We start from the raw sequence: 22,668 nt of genomic DNA, 5'->3' as shown, positions 1-22,668 counted from the left end.
TTTAATTAAATATAAATCTATTATTTAATTTATAAAAATAAGTCAAATACATCGATTTATTGGATGGTTGATATTCATTTGATCAAAAGATTATTTAATATTTATTACAATTATCTAAAATTCAATGGTAATAATAAGAGTAGGGTTTAAATGCCTCGTGTTTTCATGCCTTAATCGTATCTCATATTTTATCTCTATTTTCAAGTTTCAAATAGCCAATATGAACCACTCAACATAATCTCTATATTAATAGTTGTTTCTTGGAGACCAAATTTTATATTTTTTTTGCAAAAAAATATCATCTTTTTAGATAGGTAAGAACTAACAAGTCACTGTTTTGGATGGTCTAAAATTTTCTAAAAAATAATAATTTTGTACCAATATAAAATATTAGTAAAATGTCTCTGAAAAATATAAAATTTTGTCGTTAAATAGATTTTAATATAGAGACCATGTTGAGTGTTCAGATCGATTGTTTGAATTTTAATACTAGAGATAAAGATGTGAGATACGATTGAGATATGAAATACGTGAGACATTTGAACCATACTCTAATAATATAAAACTAGTTTTGTTATAATTCTTATTTAATCAAATTTCGATAATATTCATTACCAACTTTTAAGTTAAGATTGCTTTTGTTTTATGTATGGTTGAATTAGGTTCTTGTCAAAATTACATATAGTTACTATTATTCAAAGTTCATTAAGATAATTCTTTCAATTGCAAAGTTATTCATTGAAATTAAGCAAGACATGATAGTTGAGTAGCTAACATGCATGTTTGATCTCCAATTAATAAATAGATTAACATCGCCTAATTACATAATTTAATTATAACATCGTGAGTAGCTTAAGTTAGACGCGACTCATTTGGCGTAATATTTTTTTGTATATTTATTCTTCCTACATCGATCATTGTACAACTAATTCCAAGCATGTCGCAAGCATGGGTGACAAACCATGACATGTTTGAGCCTAGCTAGCTACTCTCTCGTCCATTTAAAACCCAAATGGTGAGAAACCCAACTATCAATCCAATGCTTAATTCAGGTCTCTCTGGTAGAAATGGAGATATCCAAATAGCAAAAAATGCAGAGTAAGTTAGAGTCAACTCCTTAATTTTTCTGTTTAGCGTTTTCACATAATTAAGGCCCCTTGCGATGTTAGTGGAGGCCAAACAAATTAAATGCCCCCCTAAATCCTAATCAAAGCTGCTAATTAATTATGCATCATGATTTAGTGCTCCAATAAAACCTTATTCTAACTCTTCTTATACATTAAATCCCCTAAAATCTTATTATAACTCTTACATATTTTATTATCTAGTATTTTGTACCTTATTATTTTTTATTATTAATTACTTAGTTTTGCTGTGTTTTGTTGCAACATGTCGAGACTTAATTAGTTGTAGTTATTAAGGTTAGAAGTATACACAATTCTAATAGTAGTCTTGAAAATTGAAACAGAGATAATGATAAGAGAAGGTTCAAAATGCATCGTTGATTTTGTGCTCTAATCATGCTCTACATTATTTTCTCCACTTTGAAGGTCTAAGCAGTTGATCAGAACTCCTCAACATGCATGATTTCGTATAAAAATGTGCTTGGAGATCAAATTTTATATATTTTTTAGATAGGTACACAATCACTGTTTGGATGATCCAAAATCTTTTAAAAACAGTGATTTTGTACCTATCTTAAAAAAAATAAAAAAGTTTGATATCCAAGCACATTTTAATTTTGAAATCACGTTGAGCAGTTTTAATCAGCTACTTAAACCTTGGAAACGAAAAAAATAATGTGAATCATGATTGGAGAACAAAACCTATAATACATTTTAACCTTACTCTTTCATTATCTTCGTTTCAACCAGAAAGAAAAAAAAAATCAAGTTCAACATAGGATAGTATCTATGTCTAGAAGTGACATTGTAATATCAAGTTTTTATGTGATAATATATTACGGAAAATAATACTTCTAATTTAATATTTCATTAAGCTTTCTCAAAAAAAATATATATAGGTCCTTATGTCCATAGAAGCCTTTGCCTATATATATATTAAGAATAGTAGGCTAAAAGGTTTGATCATAGTTTAATATCAACCAATACTTGTATAATATTTTTGACCAAGTATTGACAACTAAAAATAGTATTTGTCAGAAGTCACATTTTCTATTCGCAAAATCGAATTTCTTAATTATAGTTGCAATTTTAATTACAAAAGGAAAAAAATAAAAAAATGTGGATCGACATTTGACTCTGGATTTCTCCACCAACAGAAGAACAGGATGTTGGATTAAGTTATACCTAAAATTCATAACCTCTCAAGCTTATTTTACTAAAAAAAATTTAAAGACTTCAACTTGTATTTATATTAGCATTTGTATATTTGTAAGTACGTCATACTCCTCATTAAACAAGAAATCAAGTGCACACATTCAGAAAAAAAAAAAGCTTGGAAATAGTCACCAAGTTTGGAAACTCTTTAGAAGAAAGTGAAAAAAAATGTAAGATTTGGAAAAAAAAATAGTATTTTTTTATAATTAATTTAGGTCCTTATGTATTAAAAACTATAAATTGTTGTCGGTAAAAATGTAAAACCATTTTATGCCTATTGGGTTCTTTGCTTTTATACAGATTTTGGTGATTATGCCTACTGGGCCAGTTTATAATCTTACAATTATTAGAAAAGAAGAAACGATTTTTTTTTCATGATTAATTTACGCTTTTATACATTCTTTACACTATTCAAGCATGTTAAATGACATTTTAGACAACTGAGACGTGAAACTATCAAGAGGGGAATTCCAATATCTCGTACCTTTCATATCTCATCATACCTCATATTTTATATCTTCGTTTTCAAAGTCCAAAGTGTCGATCCGAACCTCTCAACATGATATCTATACTAAAATATGCTTGGGAATGAAATTTTATAATTTTTGGAAAATTCTTACTATTTTTTTTAGATAGATAGAAAATCATTGTTTTTTAACTGTATATAAACAGTGATTTTTGCAATTATCTTAAAAAATAGAAAACAATTTTCGAAAATTATAAAATTTCATCCCCAAGGATATTTTAGTACGGATATCATGTTAAGCAGTTCGGATTGACAGTTTAAACTTTGAAAACGAAGATATAAAATATAAGATATGATGAGGATTGAAATACATGAGGTATTGGATCCCTCCTCAACTATCAATTACTGTTAAAAGAAATCCCTGCCCAGAGCAAACAACTTATTCATATCGCATATGCATATGCTATGTGCACACCACTTATGCACAATGCAGTAATCAACTGCATGGAAAAACTAAAATCTGCAAAGAACCCTGTTTGTTTAAGAGAAGGTTGTAAAAATAATCTTTCCATTGCTTGTATCATAAAATTTGCAAAGAACAACATTACACTTCACTGCTATTCATCTCAAACCTTGACCTCATAAAAGTACGTTGATGAGACAGCAAGCCCATGCCAGTCATAGGTGCGTACCAGTCTCTGACGCCTATCAGGTGACTCCAGCCAACAAAACTCAAGGTGGAATGACTGTGACTCAGCTACATTCTTGCTGACATCAGAGGGGCATCCCATATACATTCCTCCAGGCAATAACGTCATATTATAACCTCCATCAAAGGTAACTAAATTACCAGTTATAGATCCTGTCCAGGGCACATTGCTTGTTGCCGTGCTACCTTTCCCTGTAGACTTAATATCCTACGAACAAAATATTATCTTGGATTAATATTTGTAATACTCGGCATCTCTCCACTCTCTCCATATTTTCAGTGCTGATAGCAAAGAGCCCAATATAGGATGTCAATACTGAATCCTGATCAGCAGTCAGATACTCAAATTTCTGTTCCAATTCTAGTTAAATCTAGTGCTAGGATGGTAGCCTTTTTGTACAAATAGCAAGGACTATAATTTATGAGTTTATACTGTGCAGGTTAGGTTCTGTACCAAAATGCACTGGTCAAGCTCACACTTTAACAAATTTAACATTGATACCATTTCAAGAAGAGAAAGAGTATGCTACCAGCTTTTCTGACTCCAAGGAAGAAATAAAGGTTTAGTGTGCAGATTAGTATCTATAGCAGAATAGAACAAGCATGGGGTTGTGCTACCACCATCACTGGTACAAGGAAACAATAAGGATAAATACCTGAATCAATTTACCATCGGCATCCACATCAAGAAGAGTAACAGTATCTGCTTCAGCAATCGTTGCGCCATAGACTCCACTCCTTTTTGTTACTGAGTGCCCCTTCCATCTCCCCAGAAACGGAGATAATCTATCTGAGCTTCCCTGCCATTTTCACAAATTTACATGAATTTTAGCTCATAGTTAGAAATGGCTTATGTCAGTGTTGAAGTATCTGCAACCATTTCCTCCAAATTTGTTTTGTTGTGTGCATGTCTCTTTGGAGTTCTTTTTGTCGATAGGAGCCAAATTCCAAGAATACCCATCAAATTTGTTATTACTAATGAGTTACAAATTGTAAGAAACTAAATTTGATGAATTGTAGAATTTACAGAAAGACCTGAAAGTCAGAAATCAATGGTGCCTCATTGCCTCGATCTTCAATGAAAAGGAGAAACATCTCAACGACACCTTTTGGATCCAATATGTGAAATGCCCTGATTCTCCTATCTTTATTGAGAGAATAAAGGCAGTTCTCACAAACAACTGATGGAATCTTTGACGGTATTTTCAAATTTCTATATAAGAAAAATAGAGGATTTAACTTGTGAGCTCTTGTTTTCCCAAATAATAACTAACTATAACAAAAGAATGATGATGATGAAGGACATTACTCAAATTGAAATAAAACCAAACCAAGAATCCGATATTTTGGTTTCTGAGTTGATAACAACCACTCAACCAGTATTACAATGTTTCCTGAGTTGACATCACAAAAACCTAGAATTAAATTTAGTTCATTTCACTTGATTCACGCTCAATTTTTTTATTGTTCCCTAATCAATGTTCTTATTTTTTCGTATATGGTAAAATAACATATTACTTCATCATAACAGTGATATTTCAGTAATATCACGTACTGATTCATGCTGAACCCACTGAAGATTGTCTGGTACCATAAGCTGGATTGATCCCATACCAGCTATGCTTGGTACTGGTAAATACAAAGAGTTGCTGAGACAAAGGTAGTACGTACCTTGGATTTTCTTCACCTGTATCGTCTTCACCAAGTACTCCGGCTCGAAGCACTGTCTCTAACATACCAGCCGTTTGGTACCTGAGAGAGAATGCTTTCTCTTTTGGAAAGAATCCAATCTGTGCTCTAAACAACAGAGATCATTAGCACTGAGAAAAAAGAAGCATTGAAGGAAAACAAATAGAGATTGAAATGTCAATAGCACCTGTTGGTATTTATCTACAGTGAACATGTTGGTCTCTTTGATTTTGTACTCTGTCCAGTCAGGCTCTTCTTCTTGACCAGCTATTGATGTACTGGATGGATGTTGCTTTATGTACAACCTACAAAAAATAAAATAAATAAAATGATATAAAGTTATATTGCAACAAAAGAAATGAATTACTATTACTACAGTTAGAATCCATTGACTATTTGAAAATCATTCTAAATGAATTCTATATCTGAAATACAATAATTTAGATTCAATGCATGCTTCACCATCCATTGAACGAATTTGAATTTTTAGTTGTCTAACTTTAGAGCCAATAATCCATTTAAAATAATACTACATTGCATAAAATTCCATATGTAAAGCTACCTGTATAGCTATAAACACATCAATTTTTGGAACTTGTTTTGCTTGATTACTAGTCCATTGTCAATGGATATTAATTATGTATTATATCACTGTGCAGGGGCGGACCCACATGGTCCCAGGGGGGCAGCTCTGGATTTTGAGTTTTAGTGGAGATCGGGACTTTTCGATCGACTTTGCCCACCGCCCCCCCCCCCCCCCCCCCCCCCCCCCCGACAATTCTTTTGCCCCCCTCTGGATGTTTGATTTATAATTTGGGTTAAATTTAGAGTTAAAATTGAAATAAATTTCTTGAATTATGATTGGTAATTAGAATTATAGGTAGAATCAGAAATTACAAGTTAGAATATTGGAAAATATAAGTTAAAGCAATGTTTTTTATCGAGTGCCTAATTAGTTAATGGATTTAAACCCAATTAGCTATTTAAACCCGATTCGATATTTTTTTTTGCCTCCTCTGATGAAAATCCTGGTCCAGCGACACTGTGTACTGTTTAGACAAGAAGCACTGCCATTCACTAAAAATGTACTGTCGTATAATAAGAGAAAGGTAAGAAAGTGTTACGTTTGAATGAGGCTGATAAGCTCATCCTCTCCATATGAGCTAACTGACAGCTTTGTGCTCACATTCTGCAACAAATTCCCTTTCGCATCGAATTGCTGAAATTGAAGAAAAGTCAATTTCGAAAAAAAAAAAAAAACCAAAAACAAGAACAAATCAGGAGACGAATAATTTATACTTTAAAAATTGAGCGGGAGAAAGAAAGGAGACTAACATAGAAAGAACCATTCCACTTGCCAATATTGAGGTCGAAGAACCGGTGCAAATTATCTATGCTCATCACTTGTTCCTCGAGCTTTGATTTATCAGTCTGGGCCGTCTCAGCAATAGCGCAGCTGGTGGTTTTGAGCCGAGTTCGCTTCTTTGGACAGAAACGAGCCAGTGAAATTGACGAAGGAGAAGTGGGGAATTGGTTAGAGAAATTGAGGAGTCTCTGTCTGGGCTTTGAGATAGAAGCGGGAACTGCTCGAGTAAATCTGGCGCCAATTGCTTCCGCCATTGAAATGATAGAAAAAATAAAAATGGAGGCTGTCCAACTGCTCAAGCGAGAGAGTCAGTGTGTGCGCGTTCGTTTGAGTTCGCGGCTTTAAAAGCGTTATCTGAAAGTGTAATCTGAGCGAGTCGAGCTTGGGCTTGGGGATAATGCGAGCTCGGATCCAGTGAAGTAACCCAATCTTAGGGTTTTCAATGGAGACCGTCCGATTCGAATCCGTGATAATCTATCCGAAGTAGAGCGCACACATCTCGAGATATGAATTCAAATCGCTAAGTAATCTCAACAGACGGATTCGAATCGGACGGTCTCGATCGAAAATCCAAAAATTAGGTTACTTTAGGGGATCCGGACCCGGGATAATGCTGGGATAAATCTATTAACAGAGTATTTTTTACTTCATGCAGCGCACTAACCATTTGTAGCGCTGTTTTGATTCTATAGGCCGTGCGCTGCATAAAGTCAAAACTACTCTGTTAAAATCTTTACCATAATGCTGCCGTGCACTTGCGGGTCGGGTTGCATCGGAGCCAATTCGGACCTGGTTTGATTTGAGATCCAGACTGAATTTGGTACGTACAACGGTACAAGATTGCTTGCTGTTGCTGGCCGTAGATGGTTGAATAACAAGTCACTTTCTCGTTTGTTTCACGGAGTTTTAAGCAAACATTTTGATGTCATACAGATCGGTTATATGTTGACATCACAGTAGTAATTATTTGACAGTTATCAACAGGAAGTATCTTTTACAGTCTGTTTACGAATTTAAAAGGTTAGGTGAATTTAAGAAGAAGGAAAATATTAATTTAACTCTTTTTCTTTTTTTCGAATTCAGGACTAGATCCTTATTTACCAGTTTAGACAATTTGAAAAAAATAAATAAAATAAACATGAAGTTCATAATCTTTTTTTTTTTTCTGAAGTAACAAGCTCTAAAAATTATAGCGTTTGGCACAAATCAAATTATCATAAACATCTCACACTTTCATATAAATTCATTAAAACTAAAAATCTATTGTGTATATGAATTACAAACGATACGATCTATCGTTATTGATTTGCTAGAACAAAAACAAACTAGAAATCAATAAAAAAAACAAATATTAACCTCGTTGATCACTAGTAAAAATCACTGATTAACCACAGAGAATTGAGAAGAGAGCGTTGTCACAAAAGAGAAGATAGATCGACTCAAAATCTAATGGAAATGGCCTACTGTTTCGAAATCACCTATAAATTGCCTCTAGATTCGAAAAAGGAAAAAAAAAAATAGAGAGAAAAGAAGTTTTGAATTTCAAAATGGAAGGTCTAATACTAGTGTTAGTTACGTCGATAGTTAATGGGGACCACTGTGTACAACTATGGAAGTTAATCGCGACACGATATCGTACGGGTATGATGTGGATACTCAAATGCGGATACCAAAATGATTATTCTATATTTTAATGATGAGATTAATGTTGAACTCCATATCATAAAATCTATGTCAGACCAAACAAAACCTTAAAATGAACGAAGTTAATTATAAAATTTCTTACTAGCCAGCATCTATGAGTAGCTTTTATTTCTAATGAAATTGGTGAATAATTTCTACTTCTATCAACAACAACAACAACAATAAAAATCCTTAGTTTTTACTGTGTAACAGAAATGACTTTCTCCTAACCAACTGTGTTATCTTTCTTTTCTCTTCTTATGCATTTTTCAATGAAGAATATATTTCTTAAAGTGAAACTAAAATTCAGAAGCACCTTGTCTATTTTATTTTATTTTTGAGAAAATTTTATATATATCTTTGAAGATGTTACATCTTCAGTTTCTTACTTATGAAAGAAGATCAAAATTATTAGAAGAAAAAAAAATTTAGTAGATCTACTGATCTAGGATAGACTTTCTAGTATTGTGAGTCTTTTTATATTTTTAGACTTAGTGATATGTATTAATTCACTAATTGCTTGTAAACAAACTATTTCAATTTCGTAATGAAATAGGTGGATTCATCCATATTTGTCAAAAAAAAGGAACATATATATATATATAAAGGTACAATAGGAAATAAAAAATAAATATAAATAATCTGAATTATCTGAGTCGACATATTCCAATAGCTCCTCTAGCACGTAAAATGCTATAAAAAACAGTTATTCCAAGAATTGAGAGAGGAGATGTCAGAATAATAAAGAAAAACTTAACTTCATCATATACAGATAGTTTGTGTTTGGACACAGCAGTAAGAATAGCTTTAATTGGAAAAGCGATGGGAGCTATCGCTATTACTAGCTTCAAAACATCAAAGATGAGAAATATCATCAGACCCCTCCATTTTGATTTTGTCTGATTGTTTGCTTCCATTTCCTGATCATGATCTTCTTCTGATTTCTTACTATTATTTTCTATCAGAAACACCTCAAAAAGCAACAGGCTAAAACAAACAGCAAGATTATACATATTATGAAAGGATACTAGTTTTTGTGGATCGTTTTGCCAGGAAAAGCCAATTGTCACATATTGGAAGCTCAACATAGACACGGTCAAAAAGGAAGCAAACCGAGAGAGTGTGTCTTCAGAATCCATGAAATTCATGTCTTTCATAGTCACGATTCTTAATTTGATCTATCTATATATATATAGAAGATGAGTTAGCTAATTATAGTGATGTTATTTAATTTCAAAACACCTGTGGCGCCTCATAACCTCACATTATTTGAGGTTCCAGTTAATTAAATTTAGGTTTCATTAACAATATTTTACTCTAAAAATAGATAAATATTACCTTGCATTGCTTGATAAGTGAGGTCATGGTACTTGTAATGGAGTTCAGATTCTGTGAAGTAACCCAATCTTTGAGTTTTAAATCGGGATCGTTCGATTTGAATCCGTGACAGTCTATCCGAAGTGGAGGTCCCAAAATATGAATTCGAATTACGAAGCAATCTCGAACAATGGATTCGAATCGGACGGTCTCGATCAAAAATCCAAAGATTGTATTACTTTAGAAAATCCGGACCCCTTCTAATGCGTACATAGGTTCATATTATGGATCTATAGTTTTGCATTTAAAATTCAAACCGTTAATTAAATCATTCAACATAATTTTCAAATAAAAATGTACTTGAAAACAAAATCTATATTATATTTTTTTTGAATCGTTTTGCTATTTTCTAGATAGATAGAAAATCACATTCAGTTAAAATATTTTTTATTAGATGATTTTCTACCTATTAAATTAATGATATTTAAAAAATAAAAAGAAATCAGGAGAAGTCTTAAGTGAATTTTGATGGTTCAAATATTGCTTGCTGGCCGTAGATGGTTGAATAGCAAGGAAGTGTATTCTCCCAATTCTTGCGGAGTTTTTAATTTGATCTGTTCGTTTCGGATTGGACAGATCAAATCAGATCTTATTCGAATTGAAAAAAATATATATATTCTTAAAATTTGCAAGATCTAATCTGGTCTGTCCGATAAAAAAAAACATACCAAATTAAAAGCTCCGCAGAGAATACGCTTCCTGAATAGCAAGGCAATTTCTCGTTTTAAGTTTTAAGTCAACATTTTGATGTCATAGTCATACAGATCGGTTATATGTTGACATCACAGTAGTAATTATTTGACAGTTACCAACAGGAAATATCTTTTACGGTCTGTTTATGAATTTAAAAGGTTAGGTGAATTTAAGAAGAAGGAAAAATATTAATTTAACTATAATTTTTATTTTTATTTTTCCGAATTCAGGACCAGATCCTTAGTTACCTGTTTAGACAATTTGAACAAAATAAAATAAACATGAAGCTGATAATCCTTTTTTTTTTTTCCTGAAGTAACAAGCTCTAAAAATTATAGCTTACATTTAGTCTTTTTTTTTTTATTAAATAATCATTATGTAACCTTAACCTTTTTTTTTAGGGGGGATTTCATGTATACCCCTCAAAAACTTGGAAATTACGTATTTCCCCCTCTAAAATTCATAATATCATATTTACTCTTCTAAACTTAAAAAACTCACAAATTTATTCATTTTAATATCTTTTCTATTAAAACTCATTTAAAATTGTTGATCTGGGACTATATTTATTCTAAGCGAATGAAACACTTGATCTGGGACCAAATTAAACTGGTGCTGTTATGAAAAATTCTATAATCTCGAAATCTTCATTCCTTGTTCATTTTAAATTTGTTCTTATATTTTTTATGGTTTGTATTATTCTCATTATTTTGATAATTGATGGAATATTTTAAAGTTGATGTTTAATCTAAATAAATGATGTGTTTATTTGAATACTAACGTACCAGGACCTTGATTTGTGTTGTGACGCTAAATTCATATTTTTATTAAATTGGTTTCAGAGATGATATTCTTATACTTTTTTTATTGTCTCGACTCTCAAGCATTTTTAAAGGTTATTTAATCGTGCGATTCAGTACAATTGCATTTGAAATATCAAAATACAACATATCTTCATTACAAATTAACATCACAACAAGTTTTGTATGTGTACAAAAGAGATGAATTTTGCATGATATATCATGTATTTGTCACTTGATTCTTTATTTTCAATATCTCTTATTTAAAGCAAATGATATTAATAATGACCTATTGTCTAAACAAAAATAATCAATAGCAAATAACTATAATTGTTTTTTTAGTAAAAGCAAATAACAAAATAAAACATGTCTTCATTAATTCTTCATTTAATATTATGTATGTTTATGTATATTGCAATGAGAGATCAGAGACAATCAACAAACGCTAAAATTTTATTATTATTCTAATTAACAGTAGGAACAAACATTAATCAGTTATCTAAATTTATCTCAACTTCATTCAATGATTGAACATATTTTTGTCTAAAATTTGTGATTTGATTTATCTCAACACACTAATATTTTCCTAATCAAATGTTTATTTGACCAACCAAATGTTGTCGACAAAAAAGAAGGATAACATGTTATATATATAACATTTAGATCGACATCATTCTAATATTTCATAAAGTTTATAGCCTCCAACCTAAACAAAGATCCCTGAGACCAATATCTTTGATGCTGCAAATCTCCTTCTCACCAATGCCTAAACAAATAACCCTGAGACCAATATCTACACCTTTTCTCTTTATGTCCATATACCGTGGAAGTATGACTTCATGTGGGCAATAGGTTGAATAAACAAATCATGAAACCAGGTCTCACGCTATTTGGGAAGAATCATGGAGCATGGTCAGAAATGCAGGAGGAATGGACTACAAACAGTGGCTCTCAAGATTTATATGCGTAGTTTGGCATGTATGGAAGATAATGAATCGTGTAATTTTTGAAACAAAATGGCTGGCTCCAAAGATTTTGACTAACCGGTGCATTCAAGAGATGAGCAGTTGACTCAAATATTGCTAAGTAGTTGCTAAATTAGAATTTACTCTCGAAACTTATAGATATTAGTTAGTTGCAACTATAGCCCTATTGGCCTGCATGCTACTGATGGTATGTAGGCAGCTTGATGTAACTCTATTTATTTAAATGAAATTAACCTAGCAGCCTCTGCTAGGACTTCAAAAAAAAAAAAAACACCAAATTCTTTCATTTGCAAATTCATCTTTAAACTGCAATTTACATGTACAAAACATAATTAGCTAATTGATACTCAGATTAAGTAGTCACAACTCACAAGTTACAGCTAGAGTAAATTTTACAATAATAAAAACCTAGTGACAAGATTCTCATTAGTTGGTAGCTTCATATCATATTTAATTTGTTACTTCCATTCTCAGTCAGAACTCAGAAGAGACACCTGAAGATCATTTAGTCATAACAAGTGTCAACACAAATACGGTTTTATACCCAATATTATGTACCAATGCAAAGATAAGAAATTTCTCATTTTAATTATTGTGAATATGAGAAAATACCATCTACCATTAACTTTCTTCATTTCTTCACAAGTTAGTGACTAGATCCCTATCTTATAAAAAAAAAAAAAAATCTTAATTTCTTTAAAGCCAACAAACTAATTGATATGCAAGACTACATAAGAAATTTATCAAAGCAGAAATAAAAGATAAAAATCAAATAAAAAGGAGTGGTTATACACTAATTCATCCTCAGATATATATCATGTATAGATCTTGTGGACCAAGAGTGTTCAGGAATCGAGTAAAGAAAGAAGCCACCAATCAACGATGAAAAGAGAGTTCTGCCTCTTTCCAATCATACTGCTAGTGCTAGATAATGTCTACAGTAGTGGCATTTCTGAGATTTTTGCAATATGATATTATGTTTGATTTTTTTTTTTTTAATGTTATAGTTAAAAAGAATGGTCGAATTTGGGTTAAGAGATTTCTCATAATTCTTTTTTAATAAAAATAAATTCATAGACTGGAGTTTGGTGCCACCATTAGAGACTCTTGGAAAAAAAATTCTCCTCTAGAAAAATAATATGAGAAGAGTAATATTTTTTAGGATCATTTGAGTCAAAATAAATAAAGTTTATTGAAAGGGGATGGATTCAAATCTGCTCTTTTTCTTAAGAAAATGAACACTCTTCTGTTTTTCAATTCAAGTTGTTCAAATCCGAGCTTCAATTACATATGATTCATTTTAAGATATTATATTGATATAAAAGAAAAAAGTAATTGAAGCCGTGTGATTGATTTTGAACGGCTCAGATTGAAGAATAGGATGGTGTTTTTCTTAAGAAAATGAGTAGATTTGAATCCAAAAGAGAACGGAGTATGAAACAGAGAAAAAATCCTTTGCTTTTATCAACAACAACAATAACAACAAAAAATTAAAAAAAAATCCTTTGCTCGTTTTTACTGGGCGACGAAAATGCCTTTTCCCAACTTAATTTGTGTATACATCTCCAATTCTCCATTTCCTTGGTTGATTTCTGTAATAACTGCTCGATGCTGATGTTCTTGTACGTCCTTTGAAATTGTTATTGGTACAACTATTCGCATTGATCACATCACGGTGGAATTAAATTCGATTAAATGCAATCCTGTTGGGATATAAATGCGCCAATCTCCTGCCAAATCTAAAGTAAAACTATTTATATCAGCCCTCACAGTTTCTGAGAATAAGAGCGTGTGGTGTGATCTTCCCTTTAGATCCTTATCCCCTGTAGTACACAGCGGCAGGTTGATATTAACACGACAATTCTAAGATTCTGAAATTATGGACAATTTTGCCCCTCCAATATTTCTGCAGCTGCCCTGCCAAGCCTGCCATTTCCTGTCCTCGTTTGATTGTGTGGTTTCTCTACGTTGACTTCAACGACCATTTCTTAGTCATTACATTTTTCTCTTATATTCTTGAATTTTCTCTATGATAAAGAAAAAAACCGAAAAAACCCATGCATTGTAAATGACGTGTAAATGATTCCAGCTTTCGCATGATACAACTCCCCCCATAAATTATTCTAATCAATTCCAATTCAAAGCAAATTAAAGTGACTATAAAAATCTATCCCTACGCTTATTGCTGGCAATATCTTCACGGAAGTAATATAGATATGCTCATAAATAACAATTTCGGTCAGTGTACTCTCGGCAATAGTCATTTTTTTTTACCTTCTTAGTGACATATTTTTTAGTTAAATCTCATGGTTTGTCTATGTTCGGCAAGAGAGTATTATGGTCATATTCATATACCACATATATACTAATTTTATGTTTTGTAGGCACATACTATAGGACATTTATTTGAAATATTGACCTTAGAATTTTTTTTTTCAACATTTAAAGTAGGTATGATTAATTAAACCGGTTTTTGTAGAAGATTATTACACAAGTAAGATATTTACAAATGTGTATATAATATATTTAGTAAGCAATTAATTAAGAGTAGGTTTAAAATGCACCATTGGTTTTGTGCTCCAACCATACCCCACGTCTCTATTTCTATTTACAAAGTTCAAACAGTCGATCCGAACCGCTCAACATGATATCCATATTAAAATGTGTTTAGAGACCAAAATTTATATTTTTTGGAACTTCTTTTACGATTTTTTTAGATAGGTACAAAATCACTGTTTTTAAATGGTCCAGATGCATTGATTTTGTACCTATCTAAAAAAATAGTAGAAAATTTTCAAAAAATATAAAATTTGATCTCTAAGCACATTTTAATATGGAGATCATGTTGAGCGGCTCGGATCGCTTGGATAAAGATGCGGGGTATGATTGAGGCACAAAACCAATTATGCATTTTAACCCTACTCATTAATTAAACCGGTTTGTAATCAAAGTGCTTAACAAAACAAAAGATAGTGCACTAGCACTAGAATCCTTGCAGCTACCATATCATATATGAAATGGACTTCCCATGCGCATATGAGATATGACAAACAAATAATAAAATATAAATATAAGGTCCCTTGCTATCCAAGCATAATCACCTGTGGCTGTGGCTGCGATGATAACAAAACTCTGGCCACATGCAAACAGAACTAAGCATGTTTAAACATTTCTAATTGAAAAGATAAAAATACTGATGAAAATTACTTCAGAGCACCATGCGTCAAACCCTGAAGCATTTTGTATGAGCTGAGCAAATGGTATCAGCTAACAATGGGTTTCAACTTTCAACCCTAATAAGAGTATCTATCACTTTCCTGCACAATGTACAACTTGCTAGGCTTGAAGAATGCCAGAGAAACTGTACTGCCACCTTGTGAAAATTTAATTTCACTGAACTTTCACCGCCTTATTTAGCACCAGCCAATATACAATGGTATATTTGGAACAGGGCAAGCCATATACTCATGAACCCAGAACCACCAAAACAATATACACGCATCACAACAAGCAGAGACACCCATTAATATCTACAAACTATGTTCCATTGTTCTCTAATTAAACTGAAACTGCTTTGTTTTTGTCTATGAAAAGGAGAAAAAAAGAAAGAGAAAAAGGTTCACTTATTACCTGATATACAAAAATTTAAAATGAGCGGTCAAATTTCCAGCGCCACTTTACAGCCAACCCAATTAATCAACGCCCACCACACACTCACACACACACCCGGCCCCCAATCCAATTAAACCAAAGTATACCCTCTTTATAAAATAACCCCTCTAAAAAAGTTTCAAAATCACCTTAATTTAAAGGCACGAGTGCTTATTATTATTCCCTGGCTGCTGCTGTTGCGGAGCCAGTGGCAGGCCCCTTGGTCTCCGGTTCCTTCTTGCTGTCGTCCGGCCCCACCCAATAACACTCAGACCTTCACCTTCCATGTCAGAACTTTGGTTAACTGTCTGCTGCGGAATTGCCTGCGCACTTGTGTGTGATTGGCCCATGTACACACTTCTCCGTGGCTGGTTATTTTGCTCGCTTCTCTGCATCTGATTAGCTACCAGGACCATGTCTGAATGGGCGACCTCAGTGCCTCCATTCTGTGACAAGTTTATTGGAGCAGCCTTCTGCCTCGGGTTAAAGAGTGTGAACCTGTGGGCATGGTTCACCAGTGTGATCTTCTGTGGCCTGTTTGGCTGGAGGGCTCTTTGCTGCTGGTTCTCAAGCGAGACCTTCTGTGGTGGGCCCATCACAGGCCCTCCATGAGGCTGGTTCACCATAGGGACTCCAGACTGCTGGTTCATTACTGGAGGGTTCCTCTGTGGGTTGCTCCCCTTTGGAATCCTTTGTGATGGGTTAACACAAGGGTTCTGTAATGTGTTCGCCTGAGGTAGGTTTCCTTTTGACAAGGACGTCTGAGGGAGGTGTTTATCTGGCTGTTTCACCTGAGGTGTCCTCAGAGGTGAATTCACTTGAGGGCTTCTCTGTTGCCTCTTCCCTTTTGCATTGGAGGTACCCCGGCCAACCCGCCTTGTCAGAATGGAGTCAAACTCGTGTCCGCATGCTCTCATCAGACCACCGATCATTTGCAGATCTTCTGTAACCTCAACTCTAGAGAGAGAAGCTATGGTAGGCAACACATCCCTCTGGAAATCCCTCCTCTGACGCCTCTTTCTGGCTGGGCCCCGCCTGCCCCGGGTAAAAAGCAACGAAGTGTACCCTGTTTCGCCTGCTACGCTGCTGCTCTCTCCTTCGAATTTTTTCTCGCAGAAATTACCAGTTCCAAAACGATCGTCAGACTTAACCTCCTCTAGTTTAAGGGTCATCGATTCAAAAAGATCTTCACTATCAGAGTCAGGTTCAGAGCCCCGTTTGTCACAACCAGATACAGCAAGATCTGCAAACCATACGAGTGCATCAGGTTGATGGAATGATGGTGTTGGGTTTATTTTAAGTTGTGAAATGGCAACTATAGTATTAGCCGCTTCTGTATCTGACGAATCGGGCCTGCTTTCTCTTTCGATCTCAATTTCATGTTGCATACCAACGTCAGCTTCGTCAAACTGAGAGGCTGGCATTTCCAAATCAATCACATATCGAGTAATTTTACCTTCATTTCTTTCCTTTAAAGAATTAAGGTCATTTTCTAACGGTAGATCCTCATTAAGGTCAATTAATACCCGTTTGGCAGGTTCCACATGCTCATAATCAACCCTTCTTTCACTCTTGCTTGATTCATTGGCATGCAGTGCAGACTTGTTGTTTGAAGAAGAACTGCCAAACAAGGGAAACCCAAGTAACTTCATATTGCAGCTATTAGGTTCACCTGCAACTACACTTGCAGAACTGGAGGCCTTCCGAGAAAGCTCATCTTCATTTGCAGTGTTATTTAAATTTATTTCATTTTTCTTCCAATCGGCCTCAGGAACAAAGCCCCCACAATTAGATCCAAATAATTTAATGCCTTTAATTTCTCGATTTCCTTCTGGAATAGGTTCATTCAAATCCATACTGGTACCCGGAGCGAAATTCTTCTCCCAATTCGATTTTGATAAATCGAATGACTGGCCTCCAGAATTCCCTAGTACCAGATTACGAGGCGCATTCAAAAAATATCCAGAATTGTCACCTGTAACTCTCATAGCAGTACCAGAACCATTATTAAAGAATGGGTTTAGGGGATGAATAGAACCCGCCATGAGGCCTTTATTTTTGTTTAAGATGTTATAATGGGGGCTTGAATCAAGAACAGGGAAAGAAGTGGGAGCCACCGAATTATGATTATTGTAATTATTATTACTACTGTTATTAGAGCTAAAAATATGGGTTGATTGAGCTTGAGAGGGGTCAGAACTGAAGGTTAGCTTTTGGCCAAATAGTTGAGGCGCAATGGCATGCTGGTCTTTGAAAGGTTTTTGGTGGCTTCTGTAGGTAGCGAAAAAGTTTACCCCTGGTGAATTCCTAGAGGTGAAATTAGGGTGGCACCTATCTGGGTTAAAGAAATTTACTCCTGATGAATTCCCGCCTGAAGAATTAAATTGATATAGTTAGTAGTGTTTGAGAAACAGTAAATCCACCTCAATAAAAATGCAAACATACTAACTACATGAACAAATAGTAGATGCATGAATAAATATTTACACAGAGATACTAAATACAAGCTAACAGGCAAAAAACGAATTGATCTTGCAGGATTTATACTGAGTTGCAAATCAAAATAATCTCACACTAATGTCAACCATGCAACTAAAGCACCAATACAGTGAAAAGAGAACAAATAAGAAAGTTTGAGATGTAATAGTAAAAACCTTGTATGGATATACTGCCAGACACTTGTAAATGGTAGGAAAATGCGTACCTTTTTCTTTCTCAAGAGACCACTCTTCATTAGCTATTTTCCTATTTCCACTGAACAAACCCAAACTAGATCCTTCGTCAACTCGTCTATGCCAAACTGGGTCCCTATTCACACCTAAGAAGTCCAAACCCGTTATCTCCTCAACAGGTTCATTCAGGTCAGATACCAAATTCCTCTCACTTCCACTAGTGCCTGCCCCATTAGCTGAACTAAACACACCACCTTTACCAAAGCAAGAAACAGTGTTATTTCCTAATCCAAATCCACCTTCCAATCCATTTCCATTTTCAATGTAATCACTTGCTGGAAGCCGAAGGTCAAACATGGGCTTTTTAGCGGGAACAATGTTTGCGGAAGATTGTGCACTCCCTTCTCTGACGAACTCGAAAGTGGGTCGGTTCTGGTTGGAATCAAATACAGAATTGTTTTCGTTGGTGCTGTGCTGATTAGTAGGAACTGGAGATGAAGAAGAATTCCTTTGCAATGGATTCCTTTCGTACTCCAACATTAAATCCCTCTGTACTCTCCACAGCCTATGAAGTTCATGCACCTGAAAATTGAACAATACAAACTAAGAGGTTCAATATATTTAATTTGTTAATGCATCATTATAAAGAATAACATTTCAAAGGAATGTCCATGTTGCGCAAATTTTATATGCGAATATGAATCTGTTTTTATTCAAAAATAAATGTGTTCAAATAAACCATTTAAAACCTTCTATATTGCTGTTCATTTTCGACTTGAACAGAAAGGCACGTCACCACTGCATAAGAAATTTACATATAGACCCTATCATATGCTGAAATATCCACATATGCTACATTCCTAAATTTCTTTTCAATAAATGCCCAAACTACTCCGATCTCCACGGCCATAAAGAGCAAGGATGACTTAATGAGGTCTATATTTGGGCAACTTATGAAAATGGCGAAGAGAGAGGTAGCAATAATATTTCTTTTGTGTATGCTATGAAAGATATATTGAGGATTTACGAGTAAATTTCCCCAATATTCTTTTCTTCTTTTTTCTTTTCGAAATAGATAGGCAAGAGCAGAGTTTTACTCCACCTGGCCTCTGAAAACAACTTCATGCTCGAGAATAATTCTCTTGAGCATCTCCTTTTCATGGTCTGAATAACCATGCAAAAGATCTCCTCTCTCATCATAACACAGATGCATCATGGGCCCCGCCATTCCATAAGTTGCAGGTGGTACGTAGCCCTCGCTATCAGCTCTACTCCCCATTTAACTTCTTCTCTACAGAAAAAAGCACACCGTGTATAGATGTTTGAGTAGGCTTTTTTTTTTAATATACATCACCAATACTGGTAGGACAAGCTTCACCGATAAGTTCAATTTTACGAGTATGCTCGATTGGACAACTAGAATTTAACAAAAAAAAATAGCAGCTAGATGCTTGCCAACACAGAAACACTGGGGATGGAAGTACTTCGGCAAACTTCGATTAAAAAGTGCAAATTAGTTTGTAAAGGGCATTTTTGTAAATCAGCCAAGCGACTAAGTCCATGTAAATTTTGCAACTATAAGAATTAAATGTACATCATGCAAGCGTTACATGCATGCAGCTTACAGTTTTACGTATAGCAGTCATAAACTCCATGCATGGCTATAAACAACGAAACATATATCCAATAATAGCACAGATTGTTAATATTATGCATTCCAATGATAAATCAACTGTAAAGTCTAGACTACATCTTTGTCTTGTCAATTAATACTGCCTTGTTATTTTAATATTACGTGACATTTCACATAAATACTCCATTTCTACACAGAATGTACCTAATACAGAAATTTATGCATCTTTTAATCCAAAATTATGCAAGAGCAAAAAGGGAAGAAGCAAATGAAATTTGTGCAAGTGCCATGATAACAAGCCAATTACCATATCAACAAGGAAATGTAGATAGGAGAAGCTTGTTTCTACACGCTGTTCAGCATGCTAAAAGGAAGATTATGTAAGAATAGAGGTCACGCACGATTGATCCCCCTTTTACTTGAGTAGTTTATCTTAAGATAAAATGAGATTCTCTGATCACTAAGGAAACCTGCCATGCAATGACAAAACCAAGGAAAATTTTAGAAAGCATCATTTAACAAGTTGACTTGCTGGGAATCCAATTGATAATAAACAAGAGAAACCCTAAGGTATTGTAGCAGCATTTTGGGTACCAATTGAAACAAAGTATTTGACTTCATATATCATGCTTACTGTCAAAAATTCAGATTGGAAGTAAGATCTTTTACTGTGAGGTGACCAAATAAATCAGATAATTAAATAAGTACTTAATAGAAAAAAATATATATTTTGAGAGAATTAGGCACAACTGAAACAATCTAAGCCTTACCAAATGTAGAAAATGGCAAATTTAAAAGCCTTTTCACCTCAAATATAGAATTTTTCTAAGAAAATAGTAGTTGAAAAACAAATTTAGATTAACGCACTTCCCAAAAGCTAAACTCCCAGAAAGACAAAAAAAAATTCATGCCAAGTGTTTAAAAACCAATCTAATCTAAAACCTTAATGTAGCAAATATAATATTATATAAAATATTAAGCCCTTAAAAAAGAGCAGCAAATTGGGCCAATTCTCAGCACTAGCATAAATTAAAGACAAATAAAAGCGAGAAAATCCAAAACTTTTATATTAACCATGAAATCTCAAATGCAAAACACCACAATTCTACCAAATAACACAATCTCAACCTCCATAAACCCAGAAAAAAAAAAAAGAATTGGAAGATCCTTCTAAATCCAATCAAACAAACAACAAAACTAATCTACAGGAAACTTAAAAAGGAGCAATTAATTACCTTAATTCAACGAGCTCTGCATGAGAACTTGGAGATGACTTGACTGGACCTCAAAGTTTTACCCATTGAGAGAGAATTAGTAAGAAAAAAAAAACCACCGAAAAGCCAAAAAGATCTCGACTTTCCCCACTACCATAAACCCCGCAGTAACCCCCGATATATTATGGCAAAAGCTGTATTTTTCAGAAAATGAGGAAAGGAAAGGGATCAAAAAGCAAAAACAGCGGTTTGTTGTATCTCAACAGCCATTGGAAGAATACCGAGATTTTAAACTGAGAGATTTCGATCTGATGGGGGCCAGATAGAGAGAGAAAGGGAGATAGAACTTGGGAGATAGAGAGAGAGAGAAGAGGGGCAGTTCTCACAGGAACAAACGACCTTCTAAGAGCAGTGACAGGAAATTTGTCAACATCTGGTCTTTTATTCTCTCTTCTCTGTTTAATATGTTATTTTTTCTAAAATGAATTTTCTTTACTTTGTAGTTTGCAGTTGTTTTTTGGGGGCTTTATTGAGTTGAAGGCTTGAGAGAGAGGAGATATTCTCTCCTCTTCACCTTTGGAAAGGAAATTGGTAATAATAATAAAAAGCTACAGGAGAGAGAAAGGGAATGAGCAAAACACACCCACATATACCACGAGGACAGTACTAGGAGGCTTCAAATCTACAAAACCGGCATCTTTTCTGGTTTTTTTGGTATGTAGTTTCGTCTATCAATATGTTTGGGATCCTCTTATTGTACGCACTAATGTAAATAACGGTATGCGTTTGTCGGATGGATAGGATATCGCTAACCGATTATTTGAAAATAATTGGGCATAATCGAAAATAATCAGCTGATTATTCAGAAAAATCTGTGACAGTTTGGTCACCGCCAACAACTAATCGAACGATTAATTGGCTTAAATGGACATTTTTTACAACACTGATTGTACGTTAAGATTGAAGTGTATATTTTTTCCTAACAAGTGTATATTTGTTCGACAAAATTATCATATCATGTTTAAAACAGAATTTGTATTCATACAGCTGCGTAATCTCATGTTAAGATTGAAATATTGTTTATGTACTATAAGTATGGACCATCTTTTAATTATCAAACCCGTAAGATTTTGATAGTTCTAGTTAAGATTTAGTCTATATTTTTTTCTCAGACTCATGTGTGGTTCAAAAATATCCAAACGTTCTTTTTGTTGCAGTTTGTGTGTATTTGGTAGATTTAAATCGACTAAATCCGCCTTTTTGTTGCCGCCAAGAGCGATTCAAATTTTGACGGTTAAAATATATCACTGACAGTTAAAATACACTGACGTAGAGTCTACAGTTCTATTCTTCAACTTATATAATTAAGATTAAAACTAGTATATAATTA

The 22,668-nt window shown here is 33.9% G+C and overlaps 3 protein-coding genes across 8 annotated transcripts in view; all 3 read right to left on the bottom strand.

Moving 5' to 3' along the window:
• LOC144573947 (glycine-rich RNA-binding protein RZ1A-like) overlaps positions 1-11,790 on the bottom strand; it is an 80,023-nt gene extending 68,233 nt beyond the window's left edge. Inside the window, exon 1 of the mRNA XM_078323726.1 lies at positions 11,780-11,790. The gene's annotated coding sequence lies outside the window, so the exon portion shown is untranslated. The remainder of the gene's footprint in view (positions 1-11,779) is intronic.
• On the bottom strand, positions 3,320-6,945 carry LOC144573967 (glutamate NMDA receptor subunit epsilon-1, putative (DUF3598)). Its single transcript, XM_078323761.1, has 7 exons — positions 6,539-6,945; positions 6,328-6,422; positions 5,391-5,508; positions 5,186-5,304; positions 4,550-4,727; positions 4,171-4,314; positions 3,320-3,722 (listed from the first exon to the last, which is right to left on the bottom strand). Exons 1-7 carry the CDS (start codon positions 6,821-6,823, stop codon positions 3,432-3,434), a joined length of 1,230 nt encoding a protein of 409 aa, XP_078179887.1. The 5' UTR covers positions 6,824-6,945; the 3' UTR covers positions 3,320-3,431.
• A 3,813-nt stretch (positions 11,791-15,603) lies between the features above and the next one.
• On the bottom strand, positions 15,604-21,759 carry LOC144573867 (uncharacterized). Of its 6 annotated transcripts, none has more exons than XM_078323634.1 (5): positions 21,300-21,759; positions 20,372-20,534; positions 19,534-19,722; positions 18,464-19,013; positions 15,604-18,130 (listed from the first exon to the last, which is right to left on the bottom strand). In XM_078323634.1, the coding sequence occupies exons 3-5, from the start codon at positions 19,708-19,710 to the stop codon at positions 15,915-15,917; spliced, it is 2,943 nt and encodes a 980-aa protein (XP_078179760.1). In that variant the 5' UTR covers positions 19,711-19,722; positions 20,372-20,534; positions 21,300-21,759; the 3' UTR covers positions 15,604-15,914. The 6 variants fall into 6 exon arrangements, with proteins under 6 accessions (XP_078179760.1, XP_078179762.1, XP_078179764.1 ...); XM_078323636.1 differs by having other exon boundaries at positions 19,534-19,717; XM_078323638.1 differs by lacking the exon at positions 19,534-19,722.
• Between the last annotated feature and the right edge of the window lie 909 nt (positions 21,760-22,668).

Source organism: Carex rostrata, chromosome 22, assembly GCF_964058835.1.
Source record: "Carex rostrata chromosome 22, lpCarRost1.2, whole genome shotgun sequence".
Taxonomy (NCBI): domain Eukaryota; kingdom Viridiplantae; phylum Streptophyta; class Magnoliopsida; order Poales; family Cyperaceae; genus Carex; species Carex rostrata.
Note: the sequence above shows the minus strand (reverse complement) of the source record. Positions and strands in the feature narration are given on the sequence as shown.

Bases quoted from the DNA above. Each gene is read 5' to 3' on its own strand.
- LOC144573967 (XM_078323761.1), bottom strand. From the start codon at position 6,823: ATGGCGGAAGCAATTGGCGCCAGATTTACTCGAGCAGTTCCCGCTTCT. The intron at 6,423-6,538 runs GTTAGTCTCCTT...CTTCAATTTCAG, and splicing joins AGTGGAATGGTTCTTTCTAT to CAATTCGATGCGAAAGGGAA. The intron at 4,315-4,549 runs GTCTTTCTGTAA...TGAAAATGGCAG, and splicing joins CATTGATTTCTGACTTTCAG to GGAAGCTCAGATAGATTATC.
- LOC144573867 (XM_078323634.1), bottom strand. From the start codon at position 19,710: ATGGGGAGTAGAGCTGATAGCGAGGGCTACGTACCACCTGCAACTTAT. The intron at 19,014-19,533 runs GTGGAGTAAAAC...TTCAATTTTCAG, and splicing joins AAGTTGTTTTCAGAGGCCAG to GTGCATGAACTTCATAGGCT. The intron at 18,131-18,463 runs GTACGCATTTTC...TTAATTCTTCAG, and splicing joins GTCTCTTGAGAAAGAAAAAG to GCGGGAATTCATCAGGAGTA.